Source organism: Paramormyrops kingsleyae, chromosome 5, assembly GCF_048594095.1.
Source record: "Paramormyrops kingsleyae isolate MSU_618 chromosome 5, PKINGS_0.4, whole genome shotgun sequence".
In the NCBI taxonomy this organism is placed as follows: domain Eukaryota; kingdom Metazoa; phylum Chordata; class Actinopteri; order Osteoglossiformes; family Mormyridae; genus Paramormyrops; species Paramormyrops kingsleyae.
In genome coordinates this window covers 37,168,866-37,189,837 of record NC_132801.1, presented here as the reverse complement: position 1 = coordinate 37,189,837, position 20,972 = coordinate 37,168,866, and the positions used below count along the sequence as shown (strand labels likewise).

At 41.2% G+C, this 20,972-nt stretch overlaps 1 protein-coding gene across 1 annotated transcript; it reads left to right on the top strand.

Annotated features, from left to right (window-relative positions):
* Positions 1-19,012: 19,012 nt before the first annotated feature.
* Positions 19,013-20,972, top strand: LOC111833197 (migration and invasion enhancer 1-like). Its single transcript, XM_023791196.2, has 4 exons — positions 19,013-19,171; positions 19,570-19,667; positions 19,753-19,829; positions 19,963-20,972. Exons 1-4 carry the CDS (start codon positions 19,143-19,145, stop codon positions 20,044-20,046), a joined length of 288 nt encoding a protein of 95 aa, XP_023646964.1. The 5' UTR covers positions 19,013-19,142; the 3' UTR covers positions 20,047-20,972.

Below are 20,972 nucleotides of genomic sequence, written 5' to 3'. Positions count from 1 at the left end.
CTGTATGGATATTTAAAAAAATAGTTTTTCCATTAGAAATACACTCACCTAAAGGATTATTAGGAACACCATACTCATACGGTGTTTGACCCCCTTTCGCCTTCAGAACTGCCTTAATTCTACGTGGCATTGATTCAACAAGGTGCTGAAAGCATTCTTTAGAAATGTTGGCCCATATTGATAGGATAGCATCTTGCAGTTGATGGAGATTTGTGGGATGCACATCCAGGGCACGAAGCTCCCGTTCCACCACATCCCAAAGATGCTCTATTGGGTTGAGATCTGGTGACTGTGGGGGCCATTTTAGTACAGTGAACTCATTGTCATGTTCAAGAAACCAATTTGAAATGATTCGAGCTTTGTGACATGGTGCATTATCCTGCGGGAAGTAGCCATCAGAGGATGGGTACATGGTGGTCATAAAGGGATGGACATGGTCAGAAACAATGCTCAGGTAGGCCGTGGCATTTAAACGATGCCCAATTGGCACTAAGGGGCCTAGAAAACATCCCCCACACCATTACACCACCACCACCAGCCTGCACAGTGGTAACAAGGCATGATGGATCCATGTTCTCATTCTGTTTACGCCAAATTCTGACTCTACCATTTGAATGTCTCAACAGAAATCGAGACTCATCAGACCAGGCAACATTTTTACAGTCTTCAACTGTCCAATTTTGGTGAGCTCGTGCAAATTGTAGCCTCTTTTTCCTATTTGTAGTGGAGATGAGTGGTACCCGATGGGGTCTTCTGCTGTTGTAGCCCATCCGCCTCAAGGTTGCGTGTTGTGGCTTCACAAATGCTTTGCTGCATACCTCGGTTGTAACGAGTGGTTATTTCAGTCAAAGTTGCTCTTCTGTCAGCTTGAATCAGTCGGCCCATTCTCCTCTGACCTCTAGCATCAACAAGGCATTTTCGCCCACAGGACTGCCACATACTGGATGTTTTTCCCTTTGCACACCATTCTTTGTAAACCCTAAAAATGGTTGTGCGTGAAAATCCCAGTAACTGAGCAGATTGTGAAATACTCAGACCGGCCCGTCTGGCACCAACAACCATGCCACGCTCAAAATTGCTTAAATCACCTTTCTTTCCCATTCTGACATTCAGTTTGGAGTTCAGGAGATTGTCTTGACCAGGACCACACCCCTAAATGCATTGAAGCAACTGTCATGTGATTGGTTGATTAGATAATTGCATTAATGAGAAATTGAACAGGTGTTCCTAATAATCCTTTAAGTGAGTGTATATCCAGCTTTATTGTTATTTTGGCTAATGATAGGCAAAAGCTATAAAACCTAATAATTGGGCAAATAATCCAAGCTGCTGTATAGTAATGTATAGGCTTTAAGACACCTGTGAAGTTGACTTAAAAAATTATAAGAGTAGTGGTTTGAACTGTGGTCTGGTCCAGTGGTTCTCAATCTTTTTTGCACCGCGACCCTTTTTTTTTTTTACCACGCCAGCTCAGTCGCGACCCTATATTAAGCATAGGCTTAAATTAACGCTATGATCAAGTGCGCAGTGCACTCTGCGATTTAAGCCAATCAATGCCTATCGCACAAGTCCGATTGGATGTGCCAGTGAATTTTAAATTCACCATCTGTGGTTTGGCATCTCAGATTGGTTGGGTGTTCGCTAGTTTTGCGCGAAGCATTTACAGAACCAAGACCTGTGTACACTGGCGTGCACAGATAGAGACGAGGTGGTGCTGAAGCACTTGCCCTTTTGCCCTCAGTCCAAAAAAGTGCCCTTTTGAAAGACGTGATTTTTTTTTTTTTTTTAAAGCTGCGCGATTTAAAAAGGTGTGAAAATAATGGCTTGATTTGTGCCCCTTCTTCAAAGACACCCGAACCCTGTCGCTTTTTCACTGTCACCGTGTCACGTGAACACGCTTGCAGTTCATTTGTTGTGAGGCGTGTAGCAGCGGCATGACATAGGACTACTTGGAGTAGGCATAGTAGGCTAACTATAGCGACTGGGAGCCACGGCGGACAACACGGCAGCTCTTTCCCTTCCCAACCAGTCAGGTAACCCATGAATCGAGTGAAATTATTCTGTTTGCCCTCTAAGACCAACCTGCAATTGTTTTGTTGTGAAGTAGCCTGTCAGAAACTGCACATGACAAACTTTGCCAGCTTGCCCCCTCCATCCATCCATATGGATAAACAAAAAAACGACACATTTAAAATGTAACCTAAACCATTTAGGCAACCCCACTCTCCATCAATTCCGACCTTTTTGCATACACTATTGAAAATATCACGTTATGCTATAGGCTACATGCCGTTAGGCAGAGGGCTCTTTTGAGCCCATTTTTCGTTACAAATTTTAGGATGATCTCACGGAAATCTGTGAATAAATACAAAGTTTTCAAACTGAAGTCAGTGACGGGAAGACATCACACTTTTTAGAGATGGAACTGCAGAAAAACCTAAAACCTTGACATGATTATGAATAATAGAATTATGGACGTTTCTCCGTTTTTGTGGATTAGCCTTTCCATAACTAACGTCAACTACTGTCCTACTTTGGTAAGATTGAAATTAATGTCTTTGACTGTCTTTAGTAGGTGTGATTTTTGATTTTTAGAGAATGTTTTGAAATAAAAGTCAAATTGCATTTAACCTGTGTGTTTTTTTTATTATAAAAAGAAAAGGTTTTCCACATATGCAAAAAGTGCCCTTTTTTCCCCCTGGAGCACTTGCCCCCCAAAATGTCTGTGCACGCCACTGCCTGTGTATATAGGTTAATTCTAGGATTGGGGCTGGGAAATCTGGTAGTGTATCAGCATAAGAGCTTGCCTTGGGGTATTTCAGTGCTGATGGTCAGTACAGTAAGCTGGGCCACTCTGTACAAGTGAATGTGTCTTAGGGTGCTGCATCACACGCCTGTTCAGCAGGATGGAGAGCCTGCCCTCTATCCCACTCTTTTCCCCGTCTGAACACAACAGGACATGTGTAGCTTTGTGCGTCTGAACTCTGTACGGTTCTGGGCTGCCAGAGATTGGGGCTCTTGAGTCAGACACTGGTAATAAAAGAGCATATTTAGGGCACACAGGGAACAATTGTCCACACTGAGCAGCAGCGCAAGACGAGGGAAAGAGCAGGAACTATGGGAAACAATCAGCATGTGGTAAAGCACACAGAGACACGTACATAAACACAAAAATGCAAATGCAGGCACACATGTACAGCACTGGGCAAAAGTCTCAGTCAACAAAATGGTTTAAAGTTATTTATCTGGGCAGTAAGTATGTATTTCTTCAGAACAACAATAACATTAGAACATATGCAAATTAACATCAAGACAATAAAAATAACATGAATTTCTTCCAATCTCCAAAAAGTTAGTTGGATGGCTAGATGAACACCACTCCAGGTCCCAGATCTCTCCTCATGGGCGGCCCAGTCATGCCATGTGTTTGTTAAATTTCACCACTAGCACACAAAATAAGATCAGCTAAACATAATTTTCTTTGACTGCATAATTCTTTTGCACAGTACTGTATAAACAAAACAAGCACAACATTTATTTAGTGTTTTTCTGCATTTAGACAATAAGTTTGAAAAATGCTTCTGTTTCTTCAAGTAATTATATGTACATATTGCTAATGAGCATATTAGTTGCCTATAATTAGATAGATAGATAGATAGATAGATAGATAGATAGATAAATAGATAGATAGATAGATAGATAGATAGATAGATGAAACAGCAGATGTGACAAAGCTGAATTTTTAATTTTTATCTGGACAAAGCACCATCTCATATTGAATTGCTTCACCCATCATTTGCAAACCAAATAAAACCTCAGGCTGGCATTTATGTTCTCTGTATCTTTATGTAACTGACACCTGGATGACGCAAGGTATAGCCCAGGCCTTACAGGAAATGATGGAATGGCTTTACGCCAGTATCGCACTTATTAAGGGTAAGAGCCACTCGCTGTAATACGAAGAGGAAACCTGTTTTTTTTTCCTTCCCCCTGCAATGGCCACTGGGGGGATCAAATCATTTCTATTCATCGCTATTAAGAAACGCAGGAAAAGCTGAAGGATTTCACTGTTGTTTCTCTGTTCCTGCTCTGCAGTGACCATTCCAGGGATATAAAGAGTACAGCACTGATTGGAGAAGGCAATGTCCAACTGGAGGATTGCCACTGCTGGGCACTTTCAGACAGCCAAGTCACAAACAAAGAAGTGTGAAAGGCCAGAGAAACGAAGAGATGCCGCCCCATGTCAGACCATTTCTGCCACTGCAGTACAGAAAGGTCATGTCGCCAAAAGAGCATGCCTGACATTCAGCCAAGGCGCCGGGTACCGCGGTCAGCCACGAGGCGAGCTTACTGCAGGCCTGACATTCAGCCAAGGCGCCGGGTACCGCGGTCGGCCACGAGGCGAGCTTACTGCAGGCCTGACATTCAGCCAAGGCGCCGGGTACCGCGGTGGGCCACGAGGCGAGCTTACTGCAGGCCTGACATTCAGCCAAGGCGCCGGGTACCGCGGTCGGCCACGAGGCGAGCTTACTGCAGGCCTGACATTCAGCCAAGGCGCCGGGTACCGCGGTGGGCCACGAGGCGAGCTTACTGCAGGCCTGACATTCAGCCAAGGCGCCGGGTACCGCGGTGGGCCACGAGGCGAGCTTACTGCAGGTCTGCCGCGTGCCTCACTTTGAAATTCACCATGACGCATGCTCACTCTCGCTGAACTCATATCTATTCAGCGGCGGTGGGGTCAGGTGACTGAGCCCTCGGGGGAGGTGCAGGCATCCAAAGCTGAATGATGCGGCACTCGCTGAAAAACACGGCCATTTTGATAGAATGCCTACTTTCAATCTTCATTGACAGTATTTCATTGTACTTCCCTTATTTTTGCCATTTTTCTCCACTACTGTTGTTTCTCATTGTCAGGCATTAAGACCAGATCACCCTCCACCATACAAACACACATGGACACAGACTGATGCACATTAGCGTGCTCAGAGGCCCTTGGACTGTTTGAGTTGTCAGAGGGTCCCCTACTATTTGTTACCATTGTGTAGTTATTGGCTGGGGGGTGGGGGTTGGGAACAATTCGTCCAGAATTAATTGTACTTTGGTTCAGCTGTGAAAATATGGGACAAATCATATCCCATATTGGGTACAAAATGGGACCCAGCATTGCACTTTTGATGCTTGATGATTGCATAAATCTGTTTAAAATTTTATTGCTCATGGTTGGTCGAGGCCTCTTTTTTGCAGAGGTATGCCCTTGTATGAAATTTCTCTGCATTTTGCTCTTCAGAAATTCATCATTTTCTGCTAGTTTTGAAATCAGAATTAATCTTGATTATCTTTGATATTATTGTTGAATTACAACAGACCGAAGCTTGAAACTGAGACCTTTATTTGTGTACTTGTCTGTGTGGAATAAACCAAGAGAGACAAGAGACAGGGAAGACTGGAAAGCTGGAACAGGGACAAATACCCCATGATTACCCACAAGGCAACACTCCTTCATCTGAATAACAGTCGCTGGAGTGGCCCCAAGCAACCTCCGGCCTTTGATAAGACACAGCATCCCATTTAAAGCATCCTGCCAAAGCCTAGGTTCAAACAAGAAACATGGAGCTCTGGTCAGTAATGACATCAGCGGAAAGCTACTGAATTCTCTGCTTCTGTGGTCAGCAAAGAGGAGAGTGCAGAAAGAGAGATTGTTCTGTTAGAATTCCTCAGGACAATAGCATGTGCCTGGGAGGAGCACAAGTTACAGGGAGCGTCAATCTGCTTCCAAGTAATATTTCTTTTAAGATTCAGTACTAAATTATTTAGTGTAATATTTCTAAAGCGCGCAACCATTTTGACATACTTTGTATGTGTTATTATGTTGACCCAGAAAGATCTTCCATCTATCTTTTATGTTTATTGCCTATTCATCAAAATTATAATGTAATTTCTGGAAAATTATAAATTGAAATGTGTTCTGTGGTTACAAATATCAATTATATAGAAAGGAAAATAATGCATTTCATATTGCTTTTTTGGACTAACGTGGTTTCTATATTTCATTACAGAAGACCTTGGAATTCACCATCAAAACATTGAAATATTGAGCACTACATAAACATCTACATTAATTTAATATAATAACAGACCTGATTAAGTTCTGGGTGAAGCAGAAATCACAGGCTTCTCTAACATTGCATGAAGAGGGTTGCCTGCCTTGCATTTAAAAGGATAATCATTTCCAGCTAGTGGATGCTGCCCCCTGTAGGCTATAAATGTGTCTATCTACATATCTCAGTCAATTTGTTCATCAAATGCACAAGAGTAATAAGCGCAATCATAAAAGTAATATTCACTATACCAAATTGTCCATCCATCCATCTTCTAACTGTCCTCGCCATAAATTGTAATCATCACATTGACAAAAAATGTTTTTAAATAGCAAAATACAAATAGGATGTACAACCTTTGTCTTATTCCAAACATTTCACACAGCAAAAATGTTAAAAAAAAGTCACATGACAAATGTCCTCGCAGTTTAGATTTAGTAACAGAATCATTATTCGCCAGCTACAAAAAGTACAAGGAATAATTTTGGTGGATGCATGATGTAAACAATTTAAAATATATTAAATGTACAGTCATGAGAGTACAAAACAAAAAAATTCATAAAAGTAAATAGAAATAATACAATAGGAATAGTGAAATGGAAAAATATGAATAGGCATATAAACAAAATTCTAAAACAAAATTTTAAAACCATGTTTGGAGGATATGGGTGGTAAAGCGAATAGGGTTTATCTAAGGACTGGAGTGCAAAGAGACATAATGAGAAACTGCGGAGAGGAAAGCAATTAAGAGTCACCTGATCTGGCTGCAGACATCCACTGTATATATAATTACATTATATATACCTGGAATGTTTTTTTTTTCCTTTCGGATATCTGAAATTAAAATTATGACTAGTAACAATTGGATTGTAGATATCTGAAATGGGAGTTTTTCCTAGTAAGAATTCAATTTCGGATATCCAGAATGTTAATTCTGGATATCTAAAATGTAATTGTGGATATCTGACATTGAAAGCCCAATTGACATGAATGGCAAAAGTGACATAATTTCTCCTAGGAAGAATGACATTGTGGATATCTAAAATGGCAATTGTGGATAGGGAGAATGTCATTGTGGATATCTGAAATGCTCTTTTTGACTAGGAAGAACTGAATTACGGATATCTGCAATACATATCCAGTCTAGCGATTAAATGTCAAAACAGCCACTTATACTTTATAAAGATTTAAAGATATCTTAAATGGAATTTTGACTAGGAGAAATAAAGTTTTAGATATCTTCTAAAATACATTTTATACTAGTAAGAATGTAATTGTGGATATCTGCAATTGCCATTCTGACGAGTAAGAATATAAATTTGACTAGGAGAAATGATATTCTGTATATCTAAAATGTAATTGTGGATAGTAAATGGATCGTTTTTATGTTAAAATGGCGTCTTATCTACTCTTCAACAGATATCCACAAAACATTTGTAGATATCTGCAATTGCATTGTTCCTAGTCATAATTCTAATTGTAGATATCTGAAATTGCATTTTAACTAGTCATAATATGAACTAAGAACATAAGAACATAAGAAATTTACAAACGAGAGGAGGCCATTCGGCCCATCAAGCTCGTTTGGGGAGAACTTAACTAATAGCTCAGAGTTGTTAAAATCTTATCTAGCTCTGATTTAAAGGAACCCATGGTTTCCACTACACTAGCAGGAAGACTATTCCATACTCTGACTACACGCTGTGTAAAGAAGTGCTTCCTCAAATTTGTTTTAAAATGTTCTCCTGCTAATTTCCACTTATGGCCACGAGTTCTAGTATTTAGACTAATATTGAAATAGTCATTTGGCTGAACAGCATCCAGACCCGTTAGAATCTTATAGACCTGAATCATATCCCCCCTTAGTCTCCTTTGCTCAAGGCTAAACAGATTCAGTTCCGCTAACCTCTCCTCATTAGACATTCCTCTAAGACCAGAAATCATTCTCGTAGCTCTTCGTTGCACCTTTTCTAAGGTAGCAATGTCCTTCTTGAGGTATGGTGACCAAACCTGCACACAGTATTCTAGGTGGGGTCTTACCAAGGAATTATATAAGTGTAACATCACCTCCCTTGACTTAAACTCCACACACCTAGAGATATAACCCAACATTCTGTTCGCCTTTTTTATTGCTTCCCCACACTGGAGAGAGTGGGACATGGAAGCATCAACATACATACCGAGATCTTTCTCGTAATCAGCTACCTTTATTTCAGTGGAACCCATAAAATATCTGTACTTTATATTTCTGCTCCCTGCATGGATTACCTTACATTTATCTGTGTTAAATTTCATCTGCCAAGTATCAGCCCATTCGCTAATTAAATCCAGATCCCGTTGAAGCCTCTCTGCTGCTAGATCAGTATCTGCTACACCGCCCACCTTGGTGTCGTCTGCAAATTTAACCAGTTTACTGTATGTACTGTATTTGTGTCAATATCATTAATGTAAATTAGGAACAATAGTGGTCCTAAAATTGAACCCTGCGGTACCCCACTATGAACGGAGGCCCACTGTGACATTGTGCCTCTAATAACTACTCGCTGCTTCCTGTCAGTTAGCCAGTTTTTGATCCAAGCTGGCACAGTTCCTAAAATCCCTGCAAGAGCCTTTTGTGGGGGACAACATCAAAGGCCTTCTGGAAATCTAAGTAAATCACATCATAGGCCTTTTGTGATCAATTTCACTTGTAGCTTCCTCAAAGAACTAAAGTAGATTCGTTAAGCAGGATCTACCTCTCCTAAATCCATGTTGGCTATCCTTTATAATGTTATTTGCATCTAGGTAATCTACCATTTTCACTTGAATTACAGCTTCCATTATTTTTCCAGTAATGCTAGATAAACTGATTGGCCTATAGTTTGCTGGATTACTTCTATCCCCTTTTTTGAATATGGGTGTTATATTAGCATGCTTCCAATCTGATGGTACCACACCCGCAGAACCTAGAATTCTGGATATCCATAAAGACATTTTTACTAGTCACAATGTATTTCGGATATTCGAAATTGCATTATGAATATCTAAAATGGTGGTATCCTTTCGGATATCTGAAAGTAAAATTATGACTAGTAACAATTGGATTGTAGATATCTGAAACTGGAGTTTTTCCTAGTAAGAATTCAATTTTGGATATCCAGAATGTTAATTCTAGATATCTGAAATGTAATTGTGGATATCTGAAATTGAAAGCCCAATAGACATGAATGGGAAAAGTGACGTAATTTCTCCTAGGAAGAATGACGATGTGGATATCTGAAATGATAATTGTGGATAGGAAGAATGTCATTGTGGATATCTGAAATGCTCTTTTTGACTAGGAAGAATTGAATTATCTTCAATACATATCCAGTCTAGCGATTAAATGTTAAAACGGCTTGCCATAAGCTCCCGGGGTTTCTGGCTTGAGAAATAGAAATAATACAATAGGAATAGTGAAATGGAAAAATATTAATAGGCATATAAACAAAATTCTAAAACCAAATTTTAAAACCATGTTTGGAGGATATGGGTGGCACAGCGAATAGGGTTTACTCTTAAATGCAAATAGGCATAATGGGAAACCGCGGGGAGGAAAACAATTAAGAGTCTCCTGATTCGGCGTGGGGTCGTGGCAAAAAGTACGTCTCTAAGCAAGCAGATATAACTTTTACAGAATGGGAAATAAGCCTCAAGCGAAGCGAATAAACTACAATTGCTATCTGTCCGCACAGAATACATTTAAGTGGATATTATTTCCAATACAGTATACATTATTTCCTTTAACTTACTTATTTGCAGAAGAGGAGATTGTTGACTGTACAGGGGTTCTGCCTTGGACCGCGGAAACTGCATTTCAGAATGCAGTCATTAACAATTACGAAAAAATACTTTTTAGTAAAAGCGTAAATAAATTATATGAAAAATCTGTGACTTTTTTTTTTAATTTATTTTTTTTATATATATTCCCTCCTCCACCCCCCCTCTGCGGAGGACTACTTTATCTGTATCTATTTATTTATTTATTTATTTAATTTATTATTATTATTATTATTATCATTATTTATTATTTATTTATTTATTTATTATTTTTTATTTTATTTTATATTTTTATTTACTTCCTCAAAAGAAGGAGAGGGAGGGGGGGGACAAAGGAGAAGGAGGGAAGAGAGAGAGAGGGAGAGAGAGGAATGGAAAGAAAACAGAAAAAAAACAAAAGAAAAAAAAAAAACAGATAATCTGCTTCCATGTCTGTTGAAAAGAGAAAGACAACATACAACATCTGTACTAATCACAACGACCATCAAACGTTAAATGTTGTTGAACAGCACACACAACCAGCCTTACAACCCATGCCCAGAAACAACAGCCGATCAAGACAGTGTGTGTCCGTGAGCATGTGTCCGTGAGCACCTGTGTGTACACCTGTGTGTCAGCGCGCTGGTGTTCCTAAGGTTTCTCCATGTAATTGTCTAGTAGTGTGTGTGGGGAGCCACAGCCCCGCCCACCCAGGACATGAAGTCGACACGGAGGAGACCCGGGCCCCAGATATCCAGAGGCCCCCCAGGGCACGGGAACCCCAGGAGGACCACCGCAGGGACAATTGCAGCCCCCACCGAGAAAAGGGCAGAGGAGCGCTCCGGAGGGGGGCCATCCGGCAGCCACATCACAGGAGCCCCAGGGGGCCGTGGCGACGAGCACGCAGGCCCCGCCGGTGGCCGGCCACACCAGGGCAGACCGGACCCCGGACCCAGAGATCCAAGGGCCCCCCCACCCCCCAGCCAGGGCCCCGACAGAGCCGGAAGGGCTAGGCCCCGGCAGGCAACCGCCGAGAGTGAGCCAGCACACACCAGAGCATCCAGCCCCGGACATCGAGAACCACCAACGCATCGGCAGCCGGGGGCCCCATCCACCAGCAGGGAGTGTGGCGGGGGGGAATAGAGCCTGAGATGTTATTTCAGGTGGAGTCTAAGACCCAACCTGACACATACGTATAGACAAACAGGCATACACATACACAAGCATACGTTCCCACCCTCATGCACACATAAACAAATATTCACCCATTCGCCCAACATGAAGACACAGAAATGAACGCCGTACGCACATTCACACTCCCCATATATACTCTATACTCCGAGATCTAGGCACCACCGCCCCCAGAGGGGCAATCCGCCACCAGACCTCGGAGATGGATCCCTTTTTTCCTCTGGCATGGGGACCCACCCACCAGGACCCAAGCCCCCCCAGCCCAGCCGGAACCCCAGCCCGGAGGCAGAGCGCTCCCAGAACCCCAAGCCCGCCCCGGACCCACCCAGGAGCAGCACGGCCGCCAGGCCGGCAACCTACGTCCGCCGGCACAGTCTACCCCAGCAGCGCTGCATGCAGCCGCCAGAAAGACGCCACCCAAGAGCCACCAAAGCCCCATCCAGGCCAGGACTGCAGTCCCAGCGCCGAACCCCCCCAGAAACCCCCCCCCCCCAGGGAACCCCCAGACACCCCAAGCCCATAGGCCCCCCCCCCACACCAACAACAAAGACCGAAGCGGGACAAACCTGCGACCCCCCACCGCCACTAGGTGATGGAGCTGATCAAAGGAGCCCAGAGAGATTGGTCTAATGTGGCGGCAGAAGCTGTATGAAGACTAATAAGGTCCAGCAAACTCTCTCTATATTGGTTGATATTAAGGTTATTTTTATTTTTCCAGTTCATGAGGACAGTCTTCTTAGCAATGCATAAAGCGGTGAAAGCCATGTGGGTTGTGTTAATCTCAGTAGTGACACCATCTAAGTCACCCAACAAGCAGACTGAAGGAGAGCCTGGAATGGTACATTTCAGACACTTTGATAAGTCCTCACAAATCCTGCGCCAAAACATCTGAACAGGTGGACAGAACCAAAGAGCATGGATGTAATTGTCAGGTGTATCCCCTTGACAGTGTGAGCAGTTGTTAGAAGATGTAAAACCCATCCTGAACATCCGATGCCCTGTATAGTGCACTCTATGCAGGATTTTGTATTGTATTAATTGTAAATTGGGACTTCTAATCAGTTCAAAGGTTTTTAAGCATGTCTTAGACCAGAAATTGTGGTTCCAGCTGATTGATAAATCTGCCTCCCATTTTGCAATAGGAAGGGATATTGAATCATCCATTTTGGAAAGTGTCCTGTATATTTTAGACAGTAATTTGGGGGTTTGGAGATTAAGGAATTCTGCCACCCTTGGTGGTATTTGTAATTTGATTTGATTAGACTTGAATTTCCTTTTTACTATAGATTTAACTTGTTGATATTATAAAAATCTATTCTTGTTAATCCCATGTCTTTTAACTAATAAGTCAAAGGGGATAAAGTCTATTTCTTCGAATATATGTTGCAAGTATTTAATACCTTTACAACTCCAATCCGGGAAATTTATCATATTATTGTTTAGTAGTATGTCAGGGTTGTTCCAGATGGGAGTACGTTTGCATGGGATTAATGAAGACTCAGTCATTTTAAGAAACTCCCACCATGCTGTCAGAGAAGAGCTGATACTGATGCTTTTGAAGCATTCATGTCGTTTAATGTTTGAGCTAATGAATGGTAGATCCGAAATCTCTATGTTATTGCATAGAGCCTGTTCTACGTCTAGCCAAGGTTCATCTAAGAGGGTATGTTTTAGCCATCCTGAGATGTTTCGAAGCCTGTTGGCTAAGAAGTAGTGGTGAAAGTTAGGCAGATCTAGTTCTCCTTTGTCCTTGGTCCTTTGCAGCGTTTTTAAGCTAATACGTGGTGGTTTATCTTTCCAAAGGAATTTAGAGATGGCGGAGTCCAGAGATCTAAACCAGTCAGGTGATGGTTTACTTGGAATCATTGCAAATAAATAATTAATTCTTGGTAACACCATCATTTTTATTGATGCAACCCTTCCCATGAGTGATATGGGCAGGGACTTCCATCTAACCAGCTCATCCTCTACCTTCTTTAAAAGTGGGATGTGGTTTAATTTAGTTAAGTCTGCCAGTTTTAGTTAAGTCTGCCAGATTTAATCTGTGACTTTTAAGCGAAGCAAACGTTATTGGTTACGGAGCACCTAAGACAGGGGTCGGCAACCTGCGGCTCGCGAGCCACATGCGGCTCTTTGGCCACGTGGCTGCGGCTCTTCTCAGAATGACAGACGCATTCACATTTTCTTGTATTAACACATTATGTAAATGACCGCTGTTTCTTTAATTCCCTCTGTGATACTGACGTTGACGTAGTTTACGTGCCTCGAAACCTGCGTAGTGAGGTAGTTGCTTTTTTTTTCCTTTGTGTGTCCGACGGCAGCTCGGTCTCTGTGTTTTTCAACGAGCTAGCAGCACTCTATGCGAGTGTGAGCAAAATTTTAATCCTTCAGAGTTGCAGTTTTTTTTTTTTTTGCTTTTGCACCCTTTGGCAAGTGATGCAATGAATGTAATATCAAATGTTTGTGCCAAAAGCATCAAATGTTCAAGTTTCTACTTAAAGACGTTCGCGCATTTCTTTATAGTTTAAATATGAAGCATGAAGCCCGTTTTTTTGTACGCGAGTTTTGCTACTTGAACGTTTGGATGCAATCTTTAGTGTTATATATTGTGTGCATTGTGTATTAAGCATGCAGTTTGATTTCGATGTTGCAATTATGTTTTACAACCATTTCTTTTAGTGAAACTTTCAGCAATATATGTGTATATTTATTTTATTTATTCATTCATTTTTTTGTAGTTTTAATCCGGTGGTCAGGATGTTCCCGAATGCTTCCTATGAAGACAAAATAAAATGCTACACCCGTTAGAGACGTTCTTCTTTATTATTGATGCCAATTAAGGGATGCTACACATTATGATAACACTTTCATAAAAATAAATTATTTATTTATGGTTTAATGTCATTATTATTATTCATTTCTTATATATATGTGAATGAGGGCGGTCTGTCGCGTGCTTCTGTGATGTCTTAACTGCATCATTCTCCGCGACGAGATTACGTCTCTGGTCAAACGAAATGCTCTCGAGAGTTTTCTTCAGTACCTGATATTGGATGTGCGCTTCAGTGTTTATTGGGAATCCTAATTCTTTCATATACTTCTTGTAGTAAATCGTCACCATTCCTTCCCAGGTCTTCATAAAAATTGTTGTATTTTCTCTGATTTACATATTATAGCCAGCTGAGTTCGGAGTGGTGAGTACGTTTTAAGAACATAAGAAATATACAAACGAGAGGAGGCCATTCGGCCCATCGAGCTCGCTTGGGGAGAACTTAACTAATAGCTCAGAGTTGTTAAAATCTTATCTAGCTCTGATTTAAAGGAACCCAAGGATTCAGCTTGCACTACGTTATCAGGAAGACTATTCCATACTCTGACTACACGCTGTGTAAAGAAGTGCTTCCTTAAATCCAGTTTGAAATGTTCTCCCGCTAATTTCCACCTATGGCCACGAGTTCTTGTATTTGAACTAATGCTGAAGTAACTATTCGGTTGAACAGCATCCAAACCTGTTAGAATCTTATAGACCTGGATCATGTCCCCCCTCAGTCTCCTTTGCTTGAGGCTGAACAGATTTAGCTCAAATAACCTTTCCTCGTATGACATTCCTCTAAGACCAGGAATCATTCTTGTGGCCCTACGCTGCACCTTTTCTAAGGCCACTATGTCCTTTTTAAGATATGGTGACCAAACCTGTACACAATATTCTAGGTGAGGTCTCACCAAGGAATTGTATAATCTTAGCATTACCTCCCTTGACTTAACCTCCACACACCTGGAGATATACCCCAACATCCTATTGGCCTTTTTTATTGCTTCCCTGCACTGGCGAGAATGAGACATGGAAGCATCAACATACACACCAAGGTCTTTCTCATAATCAGCTACCTTTATTTCAGTAGGTCCCATAAAATACCTGTACTTTATATTTCTGCTCCCTACATGGAGTACCTTACATTTGTCTATGTTAAATTTCATCTGCCAGGTGTCAGCCCAGTCACTAATTAAATTAAGATCCCGCTGTAGCTGCTGAGCCGCTAGTTCAGTATCTGCTACACCACCCACCTTGGTGTCATCTGCAAATTTCACCAGTTTACTGTATATATTGGTGTCTATATCATTTATGTAAATAAGGAACAAAAGTGGTCCTAAAATTGAACCCTGCGGTACCCCACTATGAACGCAGGCCCACTGTGACATCGAGCCTCTTATAACTACTCGCTGCTTCCTATCCGTTAACCAGTTATCAATCCAAGTCGCTACAGTTCCTAAAATACCTGTCGCTTTGAGTTTAAGTGAGAGCCTCTTGTGGGGAACAACATCAAAAGCCTTTTGGAAATCTAAATAGATGACATCATAGGCCTTCTTATAATCAACTTCCTGAGTAGCTTCCTCAAAAAACTCCAACAGATTTGTTAAACAGGATCTACCTCTCCTAAATCCATGCTGGCTATCCCTCAAAATGTTATTTGAGTCCAGGTAATCTACCATTTTCTCTTTGATTATAGCCTCCATAACTTTACCAGTTATACAAGTTAGACTGATTGGCCTATAGTTTGACAAATTACTTCTATCCCCTTTTTTGAAAATGGGCGTTATGTTGGCATGCTTCCAATCAGAAGGTACCACACCTTCAGATAAGGATTTTTGAAACAGTAATGTTAAGGGTTGGCAAATAATATCCCTCATCTCTTTTAACACTATAGGTAAGATGCCATCAGGGCCCTGTGATTTATTTATTTTGAGCTTAGCTAGGCTTTGCAAAACATCAGCTTCAGTTATATATATATTAGTTATAGACGATGTTGGATTAGTAATAAGAACTGGTAAGTTACTAGTGTCCTCAACAGTGAATACCCGTGCAAAACTATCATTGAACTCATTTACTATGTCAATGTCGTTTTCAATTATAAGACCCTTACTATCCTGCAGATTAGTGATTTCAGCTTTTAGAGCTCTTTTAGAGTTAAAATACTGGAAGAAACTTTTAACGTCATCCTTAGCCTCCAATGCGATCTTCCTTTCGACATTCCTTTTAGCTCGTCTAATGTCATTTTTTAATTCAGCCTGTAGATTTAGATACTCTTGCTTTATTATGTCATCATCAGTTATTTTCCATCTCTGGAACAAAGCCCTTTTCCTCCTTACTTTATACTTTATGTCCCTATTAAACCACCTAGGTTGCAATTTCCTTGATTTATTCTTGCTAGAAACAGGTATGAAGTCCTCTTGTACTTGCAATAATGTGCTTTTAAAAAATCCCCATGCCTCTTCAACAGTTTTGTTAATTAACTCCATCCAGTTCACAGTTTCTAGTTTTAATCTCATACAATTGAAGTTAGCCTTCCTAACATTATATATTTTTGATTTGGACTTTGCTCTTCGGGCACTAAACTTAACCTCAAATTTAACCATGTTATGATCGCTACTGTCAAGTGGTTCTAAAACATCTAATTTACCAATCCTGTCCTGGTTATTAGACAAAACAAGATCAAGAATGGCATCTCCCCTGGTAGGGGTGTTAACAAACTGAGTAAAAAAACAATCCTGTACTAATTCCACCATGTCAAGTTCATTTTCAGAAGAGCCAGCAACAATGTCCCACTGCATCCCCGGTAGATTAAAATCACCCATAACTACCACATCATTTTTATTGCTCATAATCCTAATATCACTGTATAACAATCTGCTTTCCTCAGCAGCTACATTGGGTGCTCTGTAACAAACACCGACAATTAGGCTATTTGAGTTTGTAGCATCTAATTTTACCCATATAGCTTCCGTACTTTTACTTATATCAGTAAGCTCCCTTGCCTGCAAGTTCTCCTTTACATATACTGCAACACCACCTCCCTTCTTACCTATACGGTCTTTACGGAACAATGTGTAACCATCCATATTATATTCTTGTCCATCCTTATCACTCAACCACGTTTCAGTTATTGCTATAATATCATAAGAGTCTGATGAGATAAGAGCCTCTACATCATGAATTTTATTCCTAATACTCCTGGCGTTTAAATACAGACAACAAAGGGTAGGCCTATTACAGTGCCTACTTATAATATGATTTTTTGGGGCTTTCCGTTTCCCCCCAGTTACATACTTAACTAACCTCCCTGCCCCCCCAGTCCCTAGTTTAAACATTCCTCAACTACTCTACAAATACGCCTATATACGCGCTACTATACCTCAGCAGTTACAGTATTGAAGTGCAGAGTGATTGGCAGACAACTGTAGAGTCAAACGATCTTTACTCAAGAAAGGAGGTGTGAGGGTGAAGACTATTGTTACAGAACTGAACATATTGTTGTAATATTAGTCACCTTTGTGCTGTTATGCGTCCGAGTGATTTAAAACTGAGATGCCCCCCCCCCCCAAATCTGTCTTTCTTTATTTTTTGTAACTATTTGAAGTTTTGATTTGTCTTAAATGCACATATACCCGTATCGTATTTTTAAAAATCGTATCTCAAACCCACTTCTATACCCATTGCAGCTCTTTGTAAATCTTGGGTCAGCTATTTAGGATAAAATGGCTCTTTGCTTTAAAAATGTTGCCGACCTCTGACCTAAGAGGTCAGGGTCGCGATACTTTTCCAACTACAAAAGATAGAATTAAAAGACTAATAAGTATAAATCTAAACTATTCAGACATGTCCAGTTAAGTTTGCTTTAAGCATTAAACTATGGGGGACATTCTACACTATGTAAATTAGGGCTGAACGATTTATCGATTTCAAAACGAAATCGCGATTTGAAAGAACGCCATTAGCAAATCGCAAAGGCTGCGATTTAGGACATACATTATACAGCACGTCGGACCCAGGGTTTAAAACTGTTGTAAAAATAGTTTTCCAAACTCATACCGTGCTCCCTGTGTGACAGTCGTTCTCACCAATCACAAGCGCCGTGCTCCTTATGTGACAGTCATGCTCACCAATCAGAAGTGGCCCAAGGCGACGGAGTACACGCCCACAAACAGCAAACACGTGAAACCCGAAGAAAATGTTGCGTTCGCGGTGCGGAAAAAATATTGATTCCGCTACTGAGCTATAAGTGAATTGCCTTCCTATTTCATGGTCCGAGATTTTTTTAGAAAGGTCCAATCATCAATAGAATCGGCAAGCTCCTTTTAAACACCAGCTGCAATATACTTAAGCGTATCATACCTTTGGTTTTTGTTAATAGGCAATAGCATTAGTATACCGCTAACCCATCAAAACAACAATGAGACAGTCAGTAATTCTCCAAAAAAGCCGTAAAACTTCCAGAAAGCGGGTTCGAGTTTAAACCAACACCGCGGCAAATCTCGCTATGCAGTTTTCCGGTTGTAATATCTTTCAATGTTTGCAATATATTTCAGTGTTTGGATGTGCACTTCACGTTCAACAGCCACGTTGTCTTGCTTAAAGTCACTGGCGGTGAATGGACACAGGGCAATTATTAATAAATGCGTATAAAAACACATAATATCAAAGTTATATGGTGTACATTGTCCTCCATAGTTTAATCACTTTAATGCAAGTACAAATCGCATTTTTTCATGATGACAGGACCACATCTAAAATGTTGCAGCATTTCAAAGAAATGCCTCTTGAACATAAACCACCTACGCATTTGCTGATATTTATAAATATTTATTTATTAAGAAACAGTCGTGTAATCAAATGATATTCATTAAGCGTAGGGACTATTTTTCGCTTCATGCGCGTAGCCATCCACACACAATTCACCTCGCCTACCTCCATCCTATCAAAAACACAAACTCCCCTCCCTAGAACTGACCTTTTCAAGTCATATTATATCGTAGTGCCAAAACTCTACGCCGCCCCGGCCTCCCCCCATTCACCGTGCACCGCCCTAATCTCCACCCATGTACTGTGCGCCGCCCCGGCCTTCCCCCATGTATCGCAGGAGCTGTCAGACTGATTGACCCCCAGACAGCGTTTATAAACGGGCCCTGCATGACTTCGCCGGCAGGGGGCAGAAGCGGCACAGAGAATAGTTTCGTAGACAAGAACAGGAAGTGAGGCGGGTTGTTAGCTGGCTAAGCTAAACAGAATCATCCAAAATCATGGGGGTAAAAGTCCAAGTGGAATACTGGTAAGGTTTGTCGTGTCGAACATAAATTTAATACAATGTTACCCATTTTCAGAACTGTTTGGGGCAGTTTTCATTACACGTACTAGGCCGAGCGCATCATCGTTAGCAAGCTCACGTATTAATGTGCCAAATCATTCTCGAATAGGCGACAGTGACTTTAAACCACCTGCTTCCTGCATGATTATAGTGAATGCGAAATTGAGTGATTTTAATTCCGCGCTGTGTTTAGGGGGACCTTGTTTTAGCGTGTGTGTAGTTAGTATTTGCACTGGTTGATAGCGTGTGAGCGGTACGGTTCGCAGTGAATCCCTCGCTTTGCCATCGCATAGCGCCGTGCTGCGTGGCTTCAGTTTGATGGTCTCACCCCAGTCCTCCTTCCGCCTCTTCATCTTTTCCAGTGGAGGATGAGGATACGAGCCCCGCTATCAGGAGCTTGCGCGGGTCGTCATCGCCGAGTTCCCTGATGCGGAGGTGTCTGGCTCCGTGGGGAGACAGGGTAAGGGGAGACACCGGGAATGCCTTAAAGCCGTCACTCGCCGTCTCAGCGGCCGCAGCTGAGCGATGTCTGCTGCTTTTCTCAGGTAGCTTCGAGATCGAGGTCAATGGACAGCTGATCTTCTCGAAGATGGAAACCGGCGGTTTCCCATACGAAGATGATGTGAGTCTTTTTATTTTTTGGTGGCTGCGACAATTAGTGAATTAGTGAATATGGTTGGAATGCATTTTATCTATTTATCTATCTATTTATTTATTTATTTATTTATTTACTTACTTACTTACTCTTGTATTAGATAATGGATGCTCTCCAGAAAGCACAGGAGGGAAAGCCAGTGGAAAAGATCACCAAGAGCCGTCCACCTTGTGTCATCCTGTAACCATGGAAGCAGAAGACTGTGCCATCTCCTTATTATGAACGGCACACTACCCACCCCTGATTTCCTCCCCTAAAACTATATCCCACCATAATATTTACAGTAGTGTAAAGTCATTTTATTTTATTGTGGATTACTGTAAGTTCAACCATCTTATTTGTTCCATGTGGGTGTGAGGTCTTTAATGATTACTTTAGCCAAAATCTAAGGTTATGGTATGAGCAAAACAGCCCTCACACCCCTATGCCTTACAATATAAGTGCAGGAACAGAGGTGGGAGTGGACATGGTGACCACATTTTGCATTGGAAGCTGTGCTAAATGCAGTTTGTGGTATGCTTTGCATAAATCTGACTGGATGCTGAGCAGAAACTCAAAGTGTATGGGGGGAAAATGTTTTATGAAACTCCATCAGTAGTCCAGCTTACTTCATTGACACCTTTAATTGGTCTTTCTTCCTGTTTTAATGAAGTGTGCATGTTTGTACTAAATGTGTTATGTGCAATTCCTTGCATTATTAGCTATTCTGTTCTATATACAGTAGGTAAACCAGTCAGTCAGGAAGAACAATGCAGGACCTTTATAGTTACAGTGACGGATTTCAAACCCAGCCATTAATGGAGGGCAAACACATTTTTACAGGGAAAATGTCTCTCTGGATCTGTATCTTTTTTTTTCTCTTTTCTTTAACTGCTGTGTAATGCCAGAAGTAACACTGAATAGGTATCCCAAAGTGAGTGTCTGCGTTTTGGTCAAATGTGAGATGGAAAAGTCTTGCCAGATATAGACATAGACTTTCCTCTGTGTCAGAAATTTAATACAGATCATTTAAATTTCTAGTAAAGTGATTCTGGTTTTGTTTTTGTTTTTGAAGTTGAACTATGCTGTCCAGTAGAGGAAAATAATTAAATACTTTATTCAATACTTGAA